This window comes from Triturus cristatus, chromosome 3_1 (assembly GCF_964204655.1).
Source record: "Triturus cristatus chromosome 3_1, aTriCri1.1, whole genome shotgun sequence".
NCBI classification, from domain to species: Eukaryota; Metazoa; Chordata; class Amphibia; order Caudata; family Salamandridae; genus Triturus; species Triturus cristatus.
The window spans coordinates 888,456,440-888,477,732 of record NC_140583.1 but is presented as its reverse complement, the minus strand read 5'-3'; the positions used below and the strand labels follow the sequence as shown (position 1 = coordinate 888,477,732).

Below are 21,293 nucleotides of genomic sequence, written 5' to 3'. Positions count from 1 at the left end.
AATACATTGAAATTCCCAAAATAATTAAGAAAAATTGAGACATACTTAATGATCAAAAGGACGCCAAAATCGTTAACATTTAAAAACAGGAACCAGAGAAATTAATTTTAAACTTTTAAGGTAAAAAGCACCTAGAAAAGTACAGCACCATTGAAAAATAAGAGTTCGCAGTTGACCGGAACATAGGCACGGTTTTGTACCAAACGTGATTAAACTGGGTTCAGATGCACCAAGCAGCTGATTTTACCTTCAGAATTAGGCCGTCATTGTGAGCGACCTGGTAAATGGGTCTGATTTTCCCCACCCCTGAATTTACTGACTTTGGTGGTACTAGTAACTCCGAGGGTGGGGAGACTCTGGCCCATTACGAGTTGAACCTTGAGGGCCCACTTAGAAATGAAGAATTACCAGGAGAATCAGCAACCTCTGGTCCAATTCCACCAATAATTACTAATTTAGGCCCAGCTTTCACCCTGGAATTTTGGGTGCATTTAGGTCAAAGTTAAGAAATCTGTGGTGTTTCCACAGATCTCATATTTCCAAGAAGGCTGGCAACTGAGGTTACCAGCCCGTCAGAATCAGTAGGCCACTCATATTGAGGGCCTTAGTCTCTGGAATGAAAATCTATATCCTTCAACATGGCAAGGTCAAAGACTGAAGCTGGAGAGGGTCCTTCAAAGATGTGTAGGTCTTAATCAAGCACCAACTAAATTCACTGATTTTGGTGCTAAAATCTCAGAATAGGACACACCTGGACTTCATAGCTGTTGAGATTACTTTGTCACTGGAATGGATTTGCAGGCTCACCCTTGACCCAGATTGTGCCTTCAGACCTAGTCACTGTTCTGGCTCTCAAAATCCTCCAGCAGAGCAAGACAGGAAGATGTAGCTGGGCAGGGCTCCAAGAAGCTGGATATCTTTATCTCACGGCCACATTGAACACGCTTTTAGTGTTGAAAAATCTCAGAGTAGGATAGATCTTTTTTTGCCTAACTTGGATTCAACCTCCCTGGGCAAGCCTTAGCACTGTGTCTTGGTCCTTCAGAGGTGAAAAAAATGACTAGGCCCCTATTTTCTCCATCTACTGGCAACGTTATTTTGGGTCAGTCAGGAGTGCTTCCGCTTTTTACAGCCCTGGAAAAGTCAAACAAAAGACCAACCATTTTACCCTAGAAGAGCTGTTACAGCCCTAGCGTACCAGTAGAGCCTCGAGTACACCACCTCAAATCTTCCATCTTCCAACTGGACCTTCTTCTTAAGGTGCAGCCTTCCCATGTCGAGGAATGTGCTGAGGAAGAGGTGGTGAGTTGCCAGTCGTATCCTGTGTATTAGCCAGTGCTTGAATATTGTATTTTTCTTGCCCTACTCTTGGCTACAAGAATTAAATACATAACATAGGCTCATTAACTTCCTCAGGTCTCTCCTAACCTCTCCCCCTTGCCCCACTGCGATTCTGCTTAGCTTTATGTTAGGATGAGTAAGCAGGTTCAGCTGGTTATGTTTCATACAACAAAAGGGACCAAAACCAGCAACAGTACAGGATACCCAAATGTTTGAAAAGTCTTCATTCTAGTCTACTCTGCTTGGGAAGATCTGCAATACCCCCAGTGTCTGAAGCAAAGTGTTCCAGCAGTCTATGCCACTGCTTCACAAACGCATGCTCCTTCAGGACTGGCCTTAAGCCAGTTTTGGCTCAGGTAGCCCAAAGTACATTTTTATAAAGTTTGTTTTCCACCATGAGCAAAATGCAATGGTGGCTATGAGATATTATTGCACATCTGTATAGAAACAAACATGAAGGGGTAAAGTGATGTATCAATACAATTTGTAACTAGCTGGTTCTCACACACACACCCCGCCATCCAAGGGTGAAGTGATTGTTTCAGAACAATAGCTCTAGAACAGAAAATGTGCAATTATTATACAGTAAAACACATCTAAATACAGTCCGGAGAGTATATATACAATCCAACGATTCTCAGTAACTTGAAGCAATCCAAAGTCTTCTTATTTTTGAAGTCTTCCAAACAATCATCAAATCCCTATAACGTAGGGTAAAAGGTACATGCATCTGTCATAGGCAGCCGACACGTGTTTCATCTACTCTAATTTTTCAAGGCGGCAAATAGTGGATATGAATAAGTTCTAGCATTCAAAGACATGATGACTTTGGTAAATTGAAGATCAATACAAATGATACAGAAATCCTGTGGTGGTGGAGAGCCCAATAGCAATACCTGAGAAATACTAGATGAAGAAATAATCTACAGAAAGAAATACACCCAATAGACTTGCAGAGTGACCCAACTAAGTAGAAAGAAGAAGAGTAACCAGTATATGAAAACCATTGAAGTGAATCTTCTGAGAATAACTGTCCTGAACAATTATATCACCAAGTATTAAGGAGTGGATATGAACAGAGTGAGAAAATATATGTGCCAAGAGAAAAACGTGTTGTTTATATATACCTAAGCTGTTGTATAGAATCCAAGACAAAGTAAAAATCAAAAAATAAATGTGGTAAGTCCCTGCTAGTGGACGACCTAAAATAGATATTTAGCAACTGTTATGAAGAACCCACAGTAACTCCATATCGGTAATAAAATGTAAGTAATATGAAAGATCTCGAAAATCTGTCTATGTGGTATTTAATGTTGTAAACTAAATATAGTACTTGATAGAGCGCACTAGAAGTCTCAAGATGTGAAGGTTAAAGAGGCCCGTGATAAACCTGTAAGTGAGTAACAGATTTGTAAACAATGGTTTGTAAATAAAAAATACTAGATTGTAATATTAGAAACCAATGCATGTATCCTTACCTGGTGCATGGGTGCGAGCCTGTCTCAAAGTGCTCAAAGAGACCTAATGTGTTTGTGGATGCTAAAATAGTGTGCTGACGCGGGCATATACATTAAAAGAGTACTCAGGAATCTAGTCAGCGAGCCGCCAGGTTGGACGAGGTCTTGGTTGATGCAAATTATGTCAATTCTAATGCATTGCATGTTGAACCCATATCCAATTAAAACCATGATAAGCCTGTATGTAAGTGACAAATCTCCTTAGAATGGTCCATAAATACAACACATAGATTGCAACAACGAAAAACGATGAGTTTAATCTCACATAGTGCAAAGGTGTGTTATGGTCTCAAAATGCTAAAAAGACCTCAAAGTGTTTGTGAATGCAACAATAGCATAGTGGCGCGGGTGTGGACATAGAATGAGGGCAAGGTCCTCGGATATCAAGTATGTAAACCGCCATGTTGGAAGAGGTCTCGCTTGATGGAACTAGGTAAATTCCAATGGATTACATGTGAAGCCGTACCTAGTTAGGACTTGTGGGCTGAATGTAATGCAAGGAAAAGTACACGCCACATGGCCAAAACTGTAGTAAGGGGTAAAACAAAATATAACAGGTAAACTATTAGATCAAAATGTTCATGGTCAAAATGGACCGGATGGCATGTAGAGCACAAAACATATACAATAACTATGTACTAACTACATGTATAAATATGGAAGTGATATTGGTGCAAAAAAGTGATTGACCTATATAGTTAAGAGATAGGAGACGATCACCTTGTTAGAAAGATAAAGAAGTAAATAGAAACATGTAGAGCGAAAAAGGTATTAGTCTGAGAAAGTACAATGCTAAATTATCTCAACAGCCACAATTTGTATGCAATCCAAAATGACCCTCCATATAATTTTATATTATTGGTTCCTATTGTGAAACTAAGCTATATGGAAATGGAACTTGTGCATAAATATACAAAGTGTTTATATAATTAGTATTGGTACTTAATGGTCAATAAAATTGCAACAGAGGCAGGTTAAGTGGAATGAGTGCCAGTATGGAGTTAGCAATCAAATACGACGGTCATACAGTTCTGACAAAATAGAACCAGTCCAAAGCATACACAGATCACTGTACTCTGATATCTGTTCAGTGAGGGAACCTATGCCAGATATTATTGGTTTGGAAATCCCCTTGCTTGTGGTTTTTTGGCAGAATAGATATGCATGGTGCATTAGGTGTTGGGCTGTATAAATATCTATATTCCAGATCAGAAATCAGGATGTGTTCCCTCCAATGTGTCAATTTTTGTTCAATAGCGCGAGTAATGTCCTTAAGTGGGTTATGATTGAGTTTACTATAAGACTCAGACACAACTGTAGTGATAAGCAACATTTTCTCTCAGAACTCCAACAGCTAGAGAGGAGATTTACTGCCAGAGGCTACTCAGAAAAGATCCTTAGCAAGGCTAAGCAGAAAATTATGAGGGGTCAACGTGATAGTCTTTTGCAAAACAAAAGCACACTCATACCAAACGCAACAAATTTTCATTTATCACTTCATACAATACCTCAAGTTCAGAAGTTTATACAATCTTTTATAGACACCTGCATATTTTACAACTAGACACTACACTTAGTGACTCAATGTCTTCTAAACCATCTCTGATATACAGCAGAGGCAGGACATTGAGGAATCTACTGTACCAGACTGTTTTGAAACCTGAGACAAAAGACAGTAATAGTACATGGTTACCGGAATAGCCGAACGGTTTCCACAAACGTATACAGTGTATGTCTGGCTTTTGCTCAAGACAAAGTATCAGTATTTCAATACAACACGAACAGACGACATGAGGTTACACAATTCATTAACTGTAACACCAAATACATTGTGTATTGGAAAAACCTGTGAGTGCAAACGTAGTTATATGGGGAGCACTATTAAACCACTCAAAGACAGGTCCAAGAGCACATTAGGGAAATAAGGAATAACAATACCAACTATCCCTTTGCAATACACAACAAAAAACTTTCACAATAAATCTGAAATGATCAACATGAAATTTCATGAAATTGCATAATTGGAAACCAACCCTAGAGGTGGCAATAGAAATGTGTCCTTAGGAGGCTAGAAACCAGATGGATCGTTCAATTAAGAGCAGTTGACAGGGGTTTAAATACTAATAGAGAATTGAATATTTTTTTGATGGACTAACTTGGAGTTTATGCCAACATATCAGGAGATTTATATATGCTGTGCAATTGAGGTATAATAATAATAATAATAATAGACATTTATAAAGCACAACGTTAACCTCACAGGTATCCTGGCAGTATGCCCAATTGTATGATGTTACAGGGTAACCACAATATGTTATTGGCAGAGTTCTTACCTAGGCTTGAACAGGAGTAGAATTTAGCTAATTTCCAATGCCCATCTTAGGACAACCACTGACTCCAAGGTGACTGGTAATCAGTAGAACCCCAAGGGGGGAAAGGTGAAGGGGATAAGAAGAGACTACCTGATCCGTCCTCGGTTCCTCACCTTTCCTATTCTTCTATTCTGGTTTCTCTTTTACTTACTGCCTGTATAATAACATGAGGTGTCTTTCATTGGAGTTTTGAGAAACTGTAAAACAAGATACACTTATTGCAAACAATTCTTTCTATGGTGATATGTACTCTTATTTTCTATTTGATCAAATCTATTCTTTTACATACCCTGTTAGATCTAGGCTTTAGCTGCGCTTCTTTATAAGGAATATGCTACTTACCAGTGTGCATCTGTTCTTGGCATGTACAGCTGCAGATCTACACACTTTGCATAGATCGCCATCTGGTGTTGGGCCCGGATGTTTTCAGTTTGCTTTTCCTCTTGGAAAGTCTTTGGAAGTCACGAGGTCGGTGCCTCCTCCCTTGGTCCGTATTGCGTATGGGCTTCGGCTCCATCCTCAGATTGTTTTTCGTCAACAGGGAAAGATGGAGCGTAGTAGTAATAGTGAAGAAACCCATGTGTGTTGTATCTAAATAAGATAGACTGGAACAGATACAGGTAGCCGGGGAGGCGGGTGGGCATGTGTAGATCTGCAGCTCTACATGCCAAGAACAGATGCATACTGGTAAGTAGCATATTCCGTTCGAGGCATATGAGCTGCAGATTACACACTTTGCATAGACTATATAGCAGTTCCCAACCCTAGCGGCGACCACCGGTATCTGTTGCAGTGGTTTGAAAAAGTGTTTTTAGTGCAGCCTGGCCCACACTAGCTTGTTGCTTGGTTTGCACATCTACACAGTAATGTTTAGTGAAAGTGTGCGGTGTTGACCATGTAGCTGCTTTGCAGATATCATCTAAAGGGATGTTCCCTAGAAAAGCCATAGAAGCCCCTATCTTTCGTGTAGAGTGGGCTTTGGGGGAACAGATAGCATGTGTTTTGCCTTGTGATAGCAAATCTGTATGCATTTTACAATCCACCTAGCTATCCCTGATTTAGAGATGGGGTTGCCTTTATGTGGTGGAGAGAAAGAGACAAACAGTTGTTTTGTCTTTCTGAAAGGTTGTGTTCTCTGGATATAGTAAAGTACGGCCCTTTTAACATCCAGTGTGTGTAGAGCCCTTTCCGCAACAGTCTGAGGTTGCCAGAAAAAAAACAGTAATTCTACCGATTGGTTTAGATGAAAGGAAGAAATGACTTTGGGTAGGAATTTTGGGTTGGTACGGAGGACAACCTTGTTCGGGTGCATTTGGAGAAAAGGTTCTTGTATAGTAAGTGCTTGTATCTCACTGACCCTTCTAAGGGAAGTGATGGCTACAAGGAAAGCTGTTTTCCATGTGAGAAATTGCAGTTCACATTTATGCAAAGGTTCGAAAGGCGGTCCCATTAGCCTTTAAGTTCCACACAGGTGAGGGTGGTACTCTGGGGGGAATTATTCGTTTGAGGCCTTCCATGAAGGCTTTAATGACAGGCACTCTGAAAAGTGATAGGTGCTGTCTGTTTTGTAGGTAGGCGGCAATTGCTGCGAGGTGTAGCCGGATGGATGTATTTGCTAGGTTACACCTTTGTAGATGGAGTAAGTAGCATATGATGTGCTGTATAGATACGTCTAGAGGGTTGATGGTGTTGTTATGGCAATAAACAACAAATCTTTTCCACTTTGCAGCGTAGCAGGCTCTAGTAGTAGGGCATCTAGCTTCTCTGATGACGTTCATACAGTCAGGGGGAAGGTTAAGGTATCCGAATTCTAGGATCTCAGGAGCCAGGTCGCAAGGTTGAGCTGAGCTGGGTCCGGGTGTCTGATCTCTCCATGGTTCTAGGTTAGGAGGCATGGTGAGAGGTGTAACTTTTGGTGTGGCACTACAGAGAGTTCCAGCAGCGTGGTGTACCACAGTTGTCTGGCCCATGTTGGAGCTACTAGAATCAGTGTGAGGGAGTGCTGTTGTAGCTTTCGCACCACTAATGGAATTAGTGGGAGAGGTGGAAAGGCATACGCAAATTTGCCTGACCAGTTCATCCATATCGCATTGCCTTTGGACAATGGGTGTGGGTATCTGGCGGCGAAGCTTGGGCATTTTTTGTTTTCGTGGGTGGCGAAGAGGTCTATGTGTGGATGCCCCCACATCTGAAAGAACGGGTGAAGAACCTGCGGGTGAAGTTCCCACTCGTGGATCTGCTGCGTTTGTCTGCTGAGCAGATCTGCCATGGTGTTTTGGACTCCTGGGACATGTTGGGCTAGGAGAAAGATTTTGTGTGGAATTGCCCATCTCCATATGCTCTGTGCTAGTTGAGAGAGCTGTGGAGAGTGTGTGCCGCCTTGTTTTTTAATGTAGTACATGGCCGTCATGTTGTCTGTGCGAATGAGGACTGCCTTGCCTAAAATGTGTGTGTGAAAGGATTTTAGGGCTAGAAAGATTGCTAGTAACTCCAGATGGAGTAACTTTTGTTGCGGCGTCCATGTGCCCTGCACAGTGAGGTGTAATAGATGAGCTCCCCAGCCGGAGAGCGATGCGTCTGTTGTTAGGATTATTTGTGGAACCGGGTCCAGGAACGGTCGACCCCTGGAAAGACTCGTGGTATTCCACCACTGCAGAGAGTGATGGGTGCGACTGTCTACCAACACCAGATCTGTCAGTTGCTCCTGGGCCTGGTTCCATTGGCACGCTAAGCACCCTTGGAGTGGACGCATCTGGAGTCTTGCATGAGGCACTATGAAAATGCAAGAGGCCATCATCCCTATCAGTTGCATAAACACTCTTGCTGGGAGAGAGTATTGAGGTATGAATCTTTGACGCAAAGCCTGAATGCTTGTAATCCTGGCAGGATTGGGGTAGGCTATGGCTTTTGAGGTGTCTATGGTGGCACCGAGGTATTGCTTTGTGTGGGATGGTATTAGCTGGGACTTTTGGTGGTTCACCGTGAAACCTAGCTGGTGAAGTAGTTGGATTGTAGTGGCGGTGTGATGTACACATTGGTTGTAGGAGGTGGCTTTTATTAGCCAGTCGTCCAAATATGGAAAGACGTGAATGTGCTGTCATCTGAGGTGTGCAGCCACTACCGCTAGGCACTTGGTGAATACCCTTGGTGCTCTTGTGACCCCGAATGGGAGCACCTTGAACTGGTAGTGTTGCCCGTCCACTACAAATATGAGGTACTTTCTGTGAGCATGGTGTACCGGGATGTGAAAGTATGCGTCTTTCAAGTCCAGTGTGGTGAGCAAGTCGTTCTGGTAGAGGAGCGGAAGTACCTGCTGAAGTGTTACCATGTGAATATGGTCCGAATTTATGTATGTGTTTAGAGGCCGGAGATCTAAGATAGGTCGTAGAGTCTCGTCTCTTTTCGGTATTAGAAAATATAGGGAGGAGACCCCTAAATTTTGCGGATTGGCGGGGACTTGTTCTATCGCCTCTTGTTGTAGGAGGGAGATTACCTCCTGTTTTAGTAACGTGGAATGTTCTTGTGACATTGGGCGTTGCCTGGGTGGTATGTTGGGGGGGTAGATGTCAATTCTAGGCAGTACCCTGAACGAATAATTTGGGTCACCCATCTGTCTGATGTGATGGTCTCCCAGACGTGAAGGAAATTTTGTAGTCTGCCCCCGACCAGAGTGGGATGGTCTGGAGGGAGCAGGGGGAAGTCATTGGGTAGGCGGTGTGGCAGAGCGGGCGGTATTTGTTTTGCCTCTGCCTTTATTGTTATTGCCTCTATAGCCGCCTCTTTGATAACCCCTTGTGAAGGTGGATTGAGCAGGGGATTTGTAGGAAGTGGACGCGCTATCTGAGGAGTAGCCTCTGGCCGTGCCCCGAAAGGAAGAGCGGCGAAAGGAGCGCCTAGGAGGGTGTGACTGCAGGGCTCCCATAGATTTCGCCGTATCTGTGTCCTTCTTCATCTTCTCAAGGGCCTCATCTACCTTTGGGCCGAATAGATGTTCTTGATCAAATGGATGATTTAATATGGAGGCTTGTACCTCAGGTTTAAAGCCTGAAACTCTCAGCCAAGCATGGCGACGGAGGAGGACGCTAGTGTTAATGGCCCTGGAGGCTGTGTCTGCTGCGTCTAAGGCACAGCGTATAGGGGTGTTAGTTATGGTCTTACCCTCTTGAATTAATTCATTGGCCCTATTTTTGTATTTTTCTGGGAGATGGTGCATGATGGATTCTAGTTCATCATAATGTGCTCTGTCGTATCTGGCCAATAGCGCTTGAGTGTTGGCAATACGCCATAGATTGGCTGCCTGTGACACAGTGCGCTTTCCTGACGCGTCCAGTAGCTTTGACTCTTTGTCAGGTGGTGGTGCTTCGCCTGACGCCTGGGAGTTTGACCTCTTTCGTGCAGTGGAGACCACTAGGGAATCTAGTGGCGATGGCCCTTTGATATAGGCAGGATCTGTGGGGGCAGCTTTATACTTTTTCTCCATGCGTGGGTTAATGACCCTAGCCCTGACTGGGTCTTTAAAAACCTCTGGCGCATGTTTTATTACCCCCTTGAGCATAGGTAGTATAGAAGTAGACCTATGTGCGGTATCAAAGGTGTCGAGGAGGAAATCTTCCTCTACCAGGTCAGTGTGTGGCTCTACTCCGTGATAATGTGCCACCCTCTGAAGTAGGTGGTGAAAACCTAGTGAGTCTTCTGGTGGAGATGGTCTGGATGGATAAAGGTCATCTTGTGGGACATCTGGAATGTCTGGATTATTATAACTGTCCCATGGGTCTGGGGATCCTGTAGGGGTGGGGTCTTGTGGCACATCCCCTGGATCGTAGTATGGGTCCTCCTGATCATCATGGTCTGGAGAGGGGGTCGGAGAACGATGAGGCAGGGGTGGAGAAGGCGGAGGGGGCGGAGGTGGAGAGGGTGGAGGAGGTGGAGGAGGTGGGGAAGGCACTCTGAGAGGGGAGGTAGCACAGTCTTTCCTCTTTGGAGGTGGAGGCGGAGCCGGTTTGTCCAAATGTCTCTTTTTAGAAGAAAGTGCCAAATGTCCAGTTTTTGGATCCTTGGTAAGTGTCTTTTGCAAAGGATCCGGTGTAAACAGTTCTTGAGACAATGTTTGTTCCGTCGGCGCCAAAGGTTTCGGGGCCGATGGCTTTTTAGGCTTGTCCGTGCCGTGCTTTTTTGGAACCTCCGATTTTTTGGTTGGCGCCGAGGCAGGCTTCGGCGCGGGAGTGTCGGTGCCGAGGGCCTTATGATGTTTGGTCGGTACCGAAAGGCTGGGTTTCGACACCGAGGGCTTTGGTGCGGAGCTCGGTGTCGAGGTAGAGGCCGGTCTCTTTTTCAGTGCCGAAGTGTGTTTATCGGCACCGCTGGCAGGCTGGCTCGAGCCCGAGTCGCTGGAAGGCTTATTAGGCTTCTTCACCGGGCCCGAAGGTGGGATGTTCGAAGCAGTGTCTTTGGTCTTGCCTAGGCCCGGAGGCAAAGGCGTGACCGAAGCCTTTTTGGGTGTCGGCGCGGGTGTGGGAGGGGGTATATTACTCACGACCCTCTGCGCCGGGGTGATGTCCTCCTCATCCGAGTCGTCGGCTTCGGAAGCACTGAAGAGGTTCTCTTCAGTGTGCTGCTGTCCCGGAGCTTCAACGTCATCCCCGAAGATGTCGACTGGAACGGAGGTCGAGGAGTGCGCCATGTTTCGTCTGGCCCTTCGATCTCGAATAGTCTTTATTGATCTGAAAGACTTGCAGGCGGGACAGTCTCGAGCCTCGTGTTCAGGGGAGAGGCAGAGGTTGCATACCTCATGAAGATCGGTGTGGAGGAATTTGGACCCACATCGAGGGCACTTCTTGAATGGAGTTCTTTCCATCAGCTGGGACCGGAGCTTGGATAGGCCCGAAGGCCGCCGTCGACGATTGGAATCGAAGGTGTGTCGAAGAGAAGGTGATTGAGGAGATCAGGATCTGAACAATACCGTGATGAGCGAGGATTCCGCTTCAATCGTCGAACTGGAAATGTTCGGAACCGGAGCGCAAAGTATTACATCCGAGCCCGATGGCGGAAAAAAACAATCTGAGGATGGAGCCGAAGCCCATGCGCAATACGGACCCAGGGAGGAGTCACCGACCTCGTGACTTCCAAAGACTTTCCAAGAGGAAAAACAAACTGCAAACATCCGAGCCCAACACCAGATGGCGATCTATGCAAAGTGTGTAATCTGCAGCTCATATGCCTCGAATTTTATATTATAATTGTTTGAGTATTTATTCCTTGTGAAATTGTTACTGCTTCTTGAAAATCAGTCTTTTTACATTTTTCTTGAACATATTCAGGTTTGTAGTTGTTAATTCAATGTACTTTTCTATTTGGAATCACACAGTTCAATTGGAATTTCAGCTTTAGTAAATTCAATTCTCTTTTTATTTTTATTTTGATACTTGAGTGGCCCCAAGTCTTCCTGGGAAGCAGAAAACAAGAGATGCTGGAATAGACCTTGTGTCAGGTGATTAACCCTCCTTCTCTCTCTCTGTAACTTGCCTCCGCCAATTTCTTAACTTCTTCAATTGCTGTGCATACCAAAGGAATTAACACACAAGAGGGAAGGGAATTGAGAAACTACTCTCTCACTCAAGATCAGTTGAGGGGAGAGAGGCACACCTCCAATTTCACAACTGATTCCGCCGCTATTGCTACAAGATGAGATTCTTCTCTTCACCAGAGAAGACAGTCTCCAAGACGTGACATTGCCTTCGGAATAACTCCACTTAAAGGCGGAACTAAGGAAGTGAACCAGTCGAAACTAAAATGACATTCACCCACTGACGACACTACCCTACCTGAATAACTTGATGAAGCCTCAACAAAACGTTACTTCTCAAGAAATGTCCTCTGTGAAGTGTGAAATGCTCTGACAGCGTACACTTCACATTCCAAGCCCGAGAAGGGAAGAGAGGCTAGAACGCTCACTAGAAGACTGCCTGTTTGGCTGTCATCGTGGTGCTTCTCTTATTACAGTTTGTTCTCCGTTTAGGGAAAGCACCCATGCCCTTAAGTCAAAACCTTTGCTGACCACAAGTTATGCCCATGATATAGGGTTTTATCTTAGTCTTTCGCTGTTGTGTCCTGACAGTTATGTGTTTTACTAGATACGTTTTGGCCTGGATCTACCTTATTAGAACTGTATGAACATTGTATTTGATTGTTAAATCGGTCCATAAAGGCACCCATTTCACCCAAATTTCCTGTGGATTTTAGAATTTGTATTGCTGCAATTTTTTTGACTATTATGTACCAATACTATTTATGCATACATGCATGTACCTTTTAACCTATGTTATCAGGATTTAATGAATGTTTGCAAGACTTCAACAATAAAAAGACTTTTGAGTACTTCATGTTACTAAGAATCATTGGACTGTATATATACTATTCAGACTGTATTTAGATGAGTGCTTCAGTTTAATAATTGCAAATTTGTTTTCCACTATTTTTATCAAAATTCAGATTTCACAATTAAATCCAATTTTGACAAAAAGTGGAAAATGTACCTTTCTAACATTTTTCCAAGCAGCGATATAATATTTAGATACATTTAGAAAAACCTTTATAATATTTAGAGAAATAAATATTTTAATAACACTAGGCCTGTCACATAGAAAATGCAGCTGAACCTACACAATGAAAACAACTTTTAGGCCTTACTTCAAATGGAGAGTGTCCATTTTATCTTATATTTAGCACACTGCCTTGTGGCTTACAGATCAGTTAAACGTGACCCATTAATGTGTACAAATAGGTTTTCTTACATGACAAAGGCACTTTTTCTGCACTGTATATTGTAGCCTTACAGGAAAGTCAAAAAGACCAATTGGGTGGAACCAATTATACCAGTGCAATTTTACTGCCACAGACTCTGCCACAATAGCAGCGTCAGGGCCTAGAGTCCATAGAGTCCATATGGTGTGAATACGGAGAAAAGTCAGGGGTGACCATGCAGAAAAGGCAGGGAAGATGAATCAATCCCTTTATTAGCTTTCTTGCTCTGTCAATAAAACAAGGACTATTTACCACCTCTGCAATGCAATTGTCTGTTCTGGGCTCCTCTAAATCTACTTCTTCCCACCTGTTAAGTTCTGCCCCAGCACCAAACCTGCCCATAGTGAACCCTTCGCATTTGCAGACCTCACCTGGCGACCCTAGTCTACTCATAGATGCTTCTTAGGCCAACATGGCAAACAAACCAGGTTATGTGGCTCATTTTCCCAATGTCAGATCTCTGTCCCCATACATCAGTTATTTCCGCATGGCAACTAAGGAGCAGAAACAAGTGACAGCTGTCAGCGTACCGTACCAGATGAGTCACTCGCCATCCACAGGCCATCCACTCACCCATGACACTCAATACCAGTGCCATGGGTATGCCTCACTGGTGTGATATATGTACCTGGGATGATGTAATGGGGGAACATCCTTAACATCGCAGTTAGTACACCGCGATGCAGTTACATCGCAATCGTTACAACGAACGCGATGTAACCACGCTATACCATTACAACGCAAGTCTTTACATTGACTTGCGCTAGATGGTGTGCTAACATTACAAATAGTGTAGTTTACTATCCCAACACCTTCCCTACTGTTAAGTGGACTAGAGTTGGAATAGTAAATTACACTTTACTAATGTTAGCACGCCATCTAGTGCAAGTCGATGTAAAGACTTGCATTGTAATGGCATGGCGTGGTAACATCGCAGTTGTTGTAACGACCGCGATGTAACGGTACGCGTTGTACTCACTCGCGTTGTAACATCATACATCCGATGTAATATTATAATTTGTTGTCTCTCTTTACTCTGTGAGTTAGCTGCATTCCACCTTGAATGTAGAATGTTATGTCTTGAATTGAGCAGTTAGTCTGGAGCTGGGGCTGAGATTGGTGGTTGGAGTTTCTCTTGCTCTAAAATACTAATTCTAAGCTTTAGAATTGAGGCAAAGTTAGGGAATTTGACACTTTGTAAAGTGGTACTAAGTTAAACGACCTTTCCAAAAACATAGTTTGTCTTTGCTGGACCTCGATGAACTGCCTAACATGGACAGGAAATTAATGATTTGGACTGTGATAGGATTGTAGTGTATATACCAGCTGTTTCTAGAAATGCTAGGTTCAAATGAATTAATTTCTATATCCTGCATAGAGTTTATCTTACACCTGGCAGGATTAACAAGGTCTATGCGACTGCTGCTTAAAAATGCCCTAGATGTGAGGAGTTGGGGGCAGAAATGTTCCACATAGTATGGTCCTGCCCTTCATTTATGGGCTTCTGGGAGGAAGTAATAGAATATATTAATGGATTAACCTTGCGGGATATCGCTGTGCACCCTTGGTCTGCCTCCTAGGGGGATACCCTTATCCTAAAAATAAGAAAACTACCACTAGATTTACTGACTTAGGTTTGATTATGGCAAAACGAGAATTGACTATGCACTGGAAATCAGCACATGGTCCTCCAATTACTAGATGGCGTAAAGAAATGATTAAATGGGCAAGTTTGGAGAGTGCTATGTTGTTTCATGAGATTATAAGAGGACGAGGGAAAATTGAAAGGGTTAAAGCATGGGAACCCCGGGTGGATAATTTGTTAGACTCCGAAGCAGACACAGATTCATTGAATAGTGCCCTGAGTTTTGTGGGTAAGGAAGGGAAATCCAGTTTAACACTGCTTAATTGGGTGATAATGGGTACTACTGTGATATACTTGTGCATGTGGAATATTTTGACACTTTATTTCTGACTGCTGTTCTTGATTAGGGATGAATGTGGGTGATGGGATTGATGTTATAGTTTTATTGAGGTTCAGTGTCTTTATCTCCTATCACTATTGACAAAATACTTGCAATGTGACGTACAGCAGAGGCAAATGAGAGGTTCATGGTACAATTGACAACCACAGCATGTGACTGGTAGGTTGCATGCTCAAAGCCACTTACAGCAGCGGGAGCATTCTTGTTGCATGGCAAGCCCAATTATTTTCACCCAATTTTAAATTGTTGCAGCTAGTATATCTGGTATCGTTTAAACAAAATTAAAAAAGTGAAGTCGCTTGTTCTCTAACTTTGCAAACCTCTTATTGAAATCACTTTTGCAGCATTGAATGTTCAAACTTAATAAAAGGAGAACAAGAAAAGCACCTATGAAAAGGAAGCATAATGCTGAGCTGAGTAAAACTAGTTTCATTTCATGCAAATGGATGGAAAAAATATAACTGAGCAGAGTGGGTGGACACCTGCATAGGAGAACTGAGCATAGCTGAATACATGCCAGATGTGCAAAGGACTTAATTAAAACCTTTACGAGGAGCAGTGTCCTGTCCCACCACTAAATAAGAGAGTTTCCTCAGGTGGTGAATAGAAGTGACTCAACAGGTAGCAGTGACATCACTTTCCATGCAGCCAGCTATACAGCTGTACTCTCAAATCAGTTGGGGTGGAGGAAGAAGAGGATGTGGAGAAAAGCACATTGCACTTACAATAAAAATATATTTCATATCTATTTAGTGTTGTGATTTTATATTTAGTTGGAATCCCACTACACTGTTTCACACACAATGGCACATTCGTTAACATTCTACTGGTCATTCTACTGGTCAGTTACTCGTAAAATATTCTGAGAAACAGGCGATATAACATATTTTCAAAAATATTGCTAACTTATTGGTGAAAAATGTTCTTCCAGAGATTCTTGACAAAGTGCAGACTGCTAAATTATGGAGAAACGTCACAAATAACACTCACTTTTTCGTTGTAATAATATGGGTCCAGGTCCTCCAAGGGCGTGGAAACCATTCCTGGAGGTATGTCCCCATAAATAAATGGCAGTGATCTGCCTGCTTCCAAGTCACTACTTGGCTTTGGGCCATTTTCATCATCGTCATCTCTATGATCTTGCTTGGGTTTCTTTGCTTTTTCCTCCTTAATACGCCTTTCGATATCTTCAAGAGATTCTCTGGTGAAGTAGTGGAAGCTGTCAGGTCCTGGTGGTACAAGACGTGGCTGCGCCATCTTTTCATCCTGGATTATTTAATTACTTTCAACCATGCACATCACGAAACACTACAGAATAAAGAAAACATATGACCCATATTTAAAATAATGCTCAATAGTAGAAGGAAATATTTTTTTCATTTAGTTTCACAGACGTTTACCTCTGAACACATGTAAATGTTTAGTCTAATCTATAACTGGAAGAGAGGCCTCAGGAACTAGAAAAGCAGGCTGTATATCTCAAACACGCAGAACTGACACTAAAGCCCACCTCTACAGTTTTTTTAAAGAAAAAACGGAAAAGGCATTGTTTGCACTTGAAATAATATATTACTTTTCAATATTGCAAGAACTATTAAGTAGCTACTGGCGACCGCATGTAGGTATCTAATTGTTAGGACCTAGTTTCCATAGGAAAAGCGTTTTTCCATTTGTCAATAACTTTGGAGTTGTTTGGTGAATCCTCGCGAAACCTTCAAAACTAGTTTGCTACTTACTACAGCTGCTGTCTTGAAAGTTTTGGGGTGATCTGTCTGGAGGGGGCCAAGAAAAAGGTGATTCCAAAAACCTGTTTCCCATGTTTATTTCCATAGGAACTTTAGACACGGCTACGGTCCAAACTGCTGAACAAAATTTGGCAGAAAGATAGTGCTGGCAGCCTTCAAGCGGAGTCCCAGAAAAAAAAGTAAAAAAAAGTAAAAGGAGCAGGGTAGAAAATACCCTGACCCCCTAGGCACTTGGGGGGGGGGGGGGGGGGGCTAAGAAAAGCATTTTTTTAAAAACATTTTCAGCAGGAGTTGCGCTGGATCCGCGGCTCCCACTGAAAATGTAAAAAAATACATCTCCACAGTCCCAGGGATCTCCACCTTCCCAGGGCATTAAAAGGTATTTATGCCTGGGGGCAAAACATAACCTGAAAACGGGTGGGCGGTGCAGCCCCCCTGCGGCCCCAGGTGGTCCCCGGGCTAAGTCGTGCAATGCGGGGGGGCGCACGTCCCCCCTCTTTGAGCCAAAGATGGCTTTGGCCCGAGGGCCGGCTCCTGCTATATCCCGGGGTGCCCCAGAGCATAGCTGTTTGCTGTGGATTGGCAGGAACTTTACTTCTCCGGCCAAGCCACTGCAAATGCTCCACTACCGGCTTTCATCAGGACTGTCAGATCCCTGTGCTAGGTTCCCGTTCTGCTGATATGCCCCTGCACGGCAACAGGAGGGACCATAGTAGTGGTGGCGCACCACCCTTGATGACTGTGTGACTATAGGGGGTCGCCCTCTTCTCTCGTGCCAGTTCTAGCGATTGATACAGTAAACTCGATCTCAAATAAGAGTATGTGTACTGGACCACACCACATAATACAGGTGGAGTATGTTTATCCAAAACGTTTGCAAGATGATGATCTGTATTATGTCAAACAATGGTTTCCAGCCAAAGTTTGTCATGCCACTAATGCTTCCAGAATAAATCACATGAAGCATGCTTTGAGTGGCGTTTCTCCATTTACTTCAAGGTGTTTTGAGGTGAAATTACAGGAGTTGGGCAGAAGACGCCTTTTTAGGCACCGCCAGCTATTTAGTAGCAGACGCCAAATGCTGCAAGTAGAGAAGGATATATATATCAAATTCACTGAACAAAACAATGGTTAAAAAGACGTTATAGTTAGGCTCAAGTTTCACTTGTACAAAACTAGAGAATTTCAGCAGTTATAGTTAGCTGAGCTAACTATAACTTGTGCCCCCGCAATACCATGCGTATGACCTCACATATTACATCACTCATGACATGGTCAGTGACATCACTGATCACTGATGTGGCATCGTCACAAATATCGGGTGCAATCAAAAATATGAATTTTAGACACAACTTGTGTCACTAACACATCCATTTCTCAAACATGGGGTCAGAGTATCTCCACCCTGACCCATGATGTGTGCTTTCACACAAATTTTCAGTCCCGGGAACCCTTCCCAGATGATAAAATTGCAGCCGCAACTTTCTGTGCAGGTTGTGCCCAGCCAATCAGAGCTTTCCTGTTGGCGTGTACATCCACGATTAATCCGGAAACCTTTGCGAAATATCCGCGGGCAGAGACATATCTATAATTTTCAGCATAAATTTCTCAAAAACTACTGGACGGATTTACATCAAATAACAAAAAGCACAATCTGCGTAATAACATCTATCTTTCTGTCAAATTAGGTGTCATTCCGTCCAGCGGATCGGGATGTAGGGCTCGACAACATGTTCCTATGGGAATTAACATTACAAACGCAATCTTTTTTTGCACCCCTATTTCTCAGTCCTCACTGCACGGGTCACCCCCAAACTTTACATAACAACCAGAATCTACTTTGACACATTTTTTTGTGGAAAATTTCATGAAGATTCGTCAAACTACGCCAAAGTTATGGGAAAGTCAAAAAATAATATATGAACTCTGCAGTTTTAAAGGGACCACTTAAATGTATACAATTGCACTTGTCAAACGTTGGCACTGCAATTGGTGGACTATGGACCAATCAGATAGTCCAACCTGGATAAAAAAAAACACATGACCCCTAAAACTGTTAGATGGATGCCTACCTGTGATCAAGGCTGGAAGATAAAGCCGAAATGCGTAAGGACTATGGCGAGTGATTTATGGCAAGAACTGCCAGCTTGTTTCCAAGGTTGGAATAAAGTGCTTGAAATTCTCTTCACACAGGAGTCGTTGCCTTTTTGTGTAAGGAATGTGTGCTGATAGACCACAGCTATGGCCGAAACGTGTCTTTCTGCCACATAAAACACTTTACCTGTGATCATCAGATCACAGGTAAAGTGTTTTATGTGGCAGAAAGACAGGTATAGATATATATATTTATATATATATATAAAATGGTTTATGCTGTCAAAACCTGACAAACGTCCCAAATCCACAATACAAAACTGGTGCAATTACCAAGCGCTATCATTTTAAGAGCCTGATTCATGGAAACAAATGCTTACAGGAGTTTGGGAATTTACTAATTATTTTGAGCAGACTTTTATGTTTTTTTGGAATTCATAAAATTTCCAAGTGGGTCGTCTGGAAAAGCGCACCGGTCACAGACTTTCAGGCATTTTCTTGGGTGAAGTCGTGTGATTTCTTCTCATATTACCAGGACAGAAAACCAAAATGAGCTTGGGAAAAATGTTAAAATTAGCCCCACACTTCAGGAGACCATTACTAAAATGAAGCAACGGAAGCATTCATGGTTGGGTAATGGCGTCCCACAAAATACTGAAAGTAAAACCGCTAGCCTTCATCCCACTTGGAAAATACGAGACTGGCACAACTGTGCTTAGTTAAAGAAAGTGCAGATGTGTAAAAGCAGATTTATTAAATAGTTCTTTTCTCAGTGGAAAAACACGTTTTCACATACACTCATCTTGGAGAGAGATTTATTTCAGCAACTATCTGGTGTAAAACTTTGATCATTTGCAGAGCAGGGCAGGGCAGGTTTGGAGAGAACTGAACTGTGTGAAAGCTCAGATACAGAAACGTTTGTGGGCGTTCATAAGCTTCCATAGCAAACATGCATTGATCCGGACGTTTGGTTGTAAAAATACATTTATGACCAAAATCGCCTCTGTGAATCGGGCCCTAACAAATGAAGAAACAAATGATTGAATATTCCCCATGAATACTTTGTTTAGTGTGTTACATTTTATATATGTATTTATAGTACATTTCATCCAGTGCGTCCATTAAGAACGGGAAGGGTGGGTGTATGGGCAGCCTCTCTTGCTTGCACTGGAGGCTTCCCTCAGTTAAAAAATGGAGGGGGCCAAGGCCCAATCACTTTCTCCTGAGCACCACCTCCCACCCCAATCATTAATGCCAGTGCGCTGTACGGCACCTGGAGTTCACCAAATGAGAGCTGCTCCACTCTTCTTGCTTCATTACTATCCTAGAGGGGGTCAACAGCAATCAGAGAGGCATCATTGGATAGGGGGGAGCCTTTCCTAAAAAGCAATAACGCTCCCTAAAGAATTCCTTCGAAGAGATCGTGTCCATGATCCCTGAGCAGGAATCCCTGCTATGTGCCAGGGGTATATTTAGCGGGGTTCATCAGCACCGCCTACGGTATGGGTGAGGCCCCGAGGGGCCTTATTGGTTTTTAGCATTTTCATTTCCCTGGAATGGGGGGCATTGGGTCCCCTTTAATGGCACGATCACCCAACCCCATGAAATGAATATTAGGCAGCCATTTTGTTTTTAGGCTTGTGTGCTACGTGGCAGTAATCGTTTTTGGGAGCTCCAATTAAAAAAAAAATCCCCCCCCCACTGCATAGAGCCGCGTGATAGCAATAGATCAGTTATTGTGCCAGTCACATTTTGCTTCTGCCATCACAGTATACATCAAGGGATGAGCCCAATTCACTCGTAGCCCTGCTATTGTGCCATATATATTTTGCTTCCGCCCACCATTGCATAGGGCAGTGTGTCAGCCACTCCAACAGTTGCCCAGTTATTGTGCAAATCACATTTAGCTTCTGCCCATCACAGAATACAGCCAAGAAGTTACATTTCAGTCCATTGTTGGCTTCCAAACATAAGCCGGTGTGCAAGTGGAAACACATTTTGCAAAATAACGTCTGAATTACGTTATAATATGCATAACCCCAAATTGTTGTACACATAACCATTATTCCTAAATTCTGTATCGTGAGCTGGTTTAAAACATTCATAGGTTTCCTTCATTCCTATTTTTTATTCAATACAGGTTACCAATGAACTACTGTATGCTCTGTACACAATGAATAAACATTAAAAGCTGCAGCTCGGTTACTGTTTCTGAATATCACGTATTTTTGGACAACTCACAAACACTATATATCCTTGCAAACTCACTGGTCTGATGGAAATAAGGGTATATTGTTTTTCTAAATCACCATCGGGATTAAAAATATAGATGAAAAAACTGTCAGCTATTTGTATTTTTTCCTATTTTTATTAAAATATTTTTTTATTCAACGATTAGTTTCCTAGGGAAAACCAAAAGTGGTATGCACAAATGACCCT

At 42.9% G+C, this 21,293-nt stretch overlaps 1 protein-coding gene across 1 annotated transcript in view; it reads right to left on the bottom strand.

Annotated features, from left to right (window-relative positions):
* Positions 1 to 21,293, bottom strand: part of LOC146861238 (sodium channel protein type 2 subunit alpha-like) — a 544,972-nt gene that overhangs the window by 339,372 nt on the left and 184,307 nt on the right. Inside the window, exon 5 of the mRNA XM_085645392.1 lies at positions 16,006 to 16,323. Within this exon, the coding sequence (XP_085501518.1) occupies positions 16,006 to 16,272 (267 nt within the window). The 5' untranslated portion in view covers positions 16,273 to 16,323. The remainder of the gene's footprint in view (positions 1 to 16,005; positions 16,324 to 21,293) is intronic.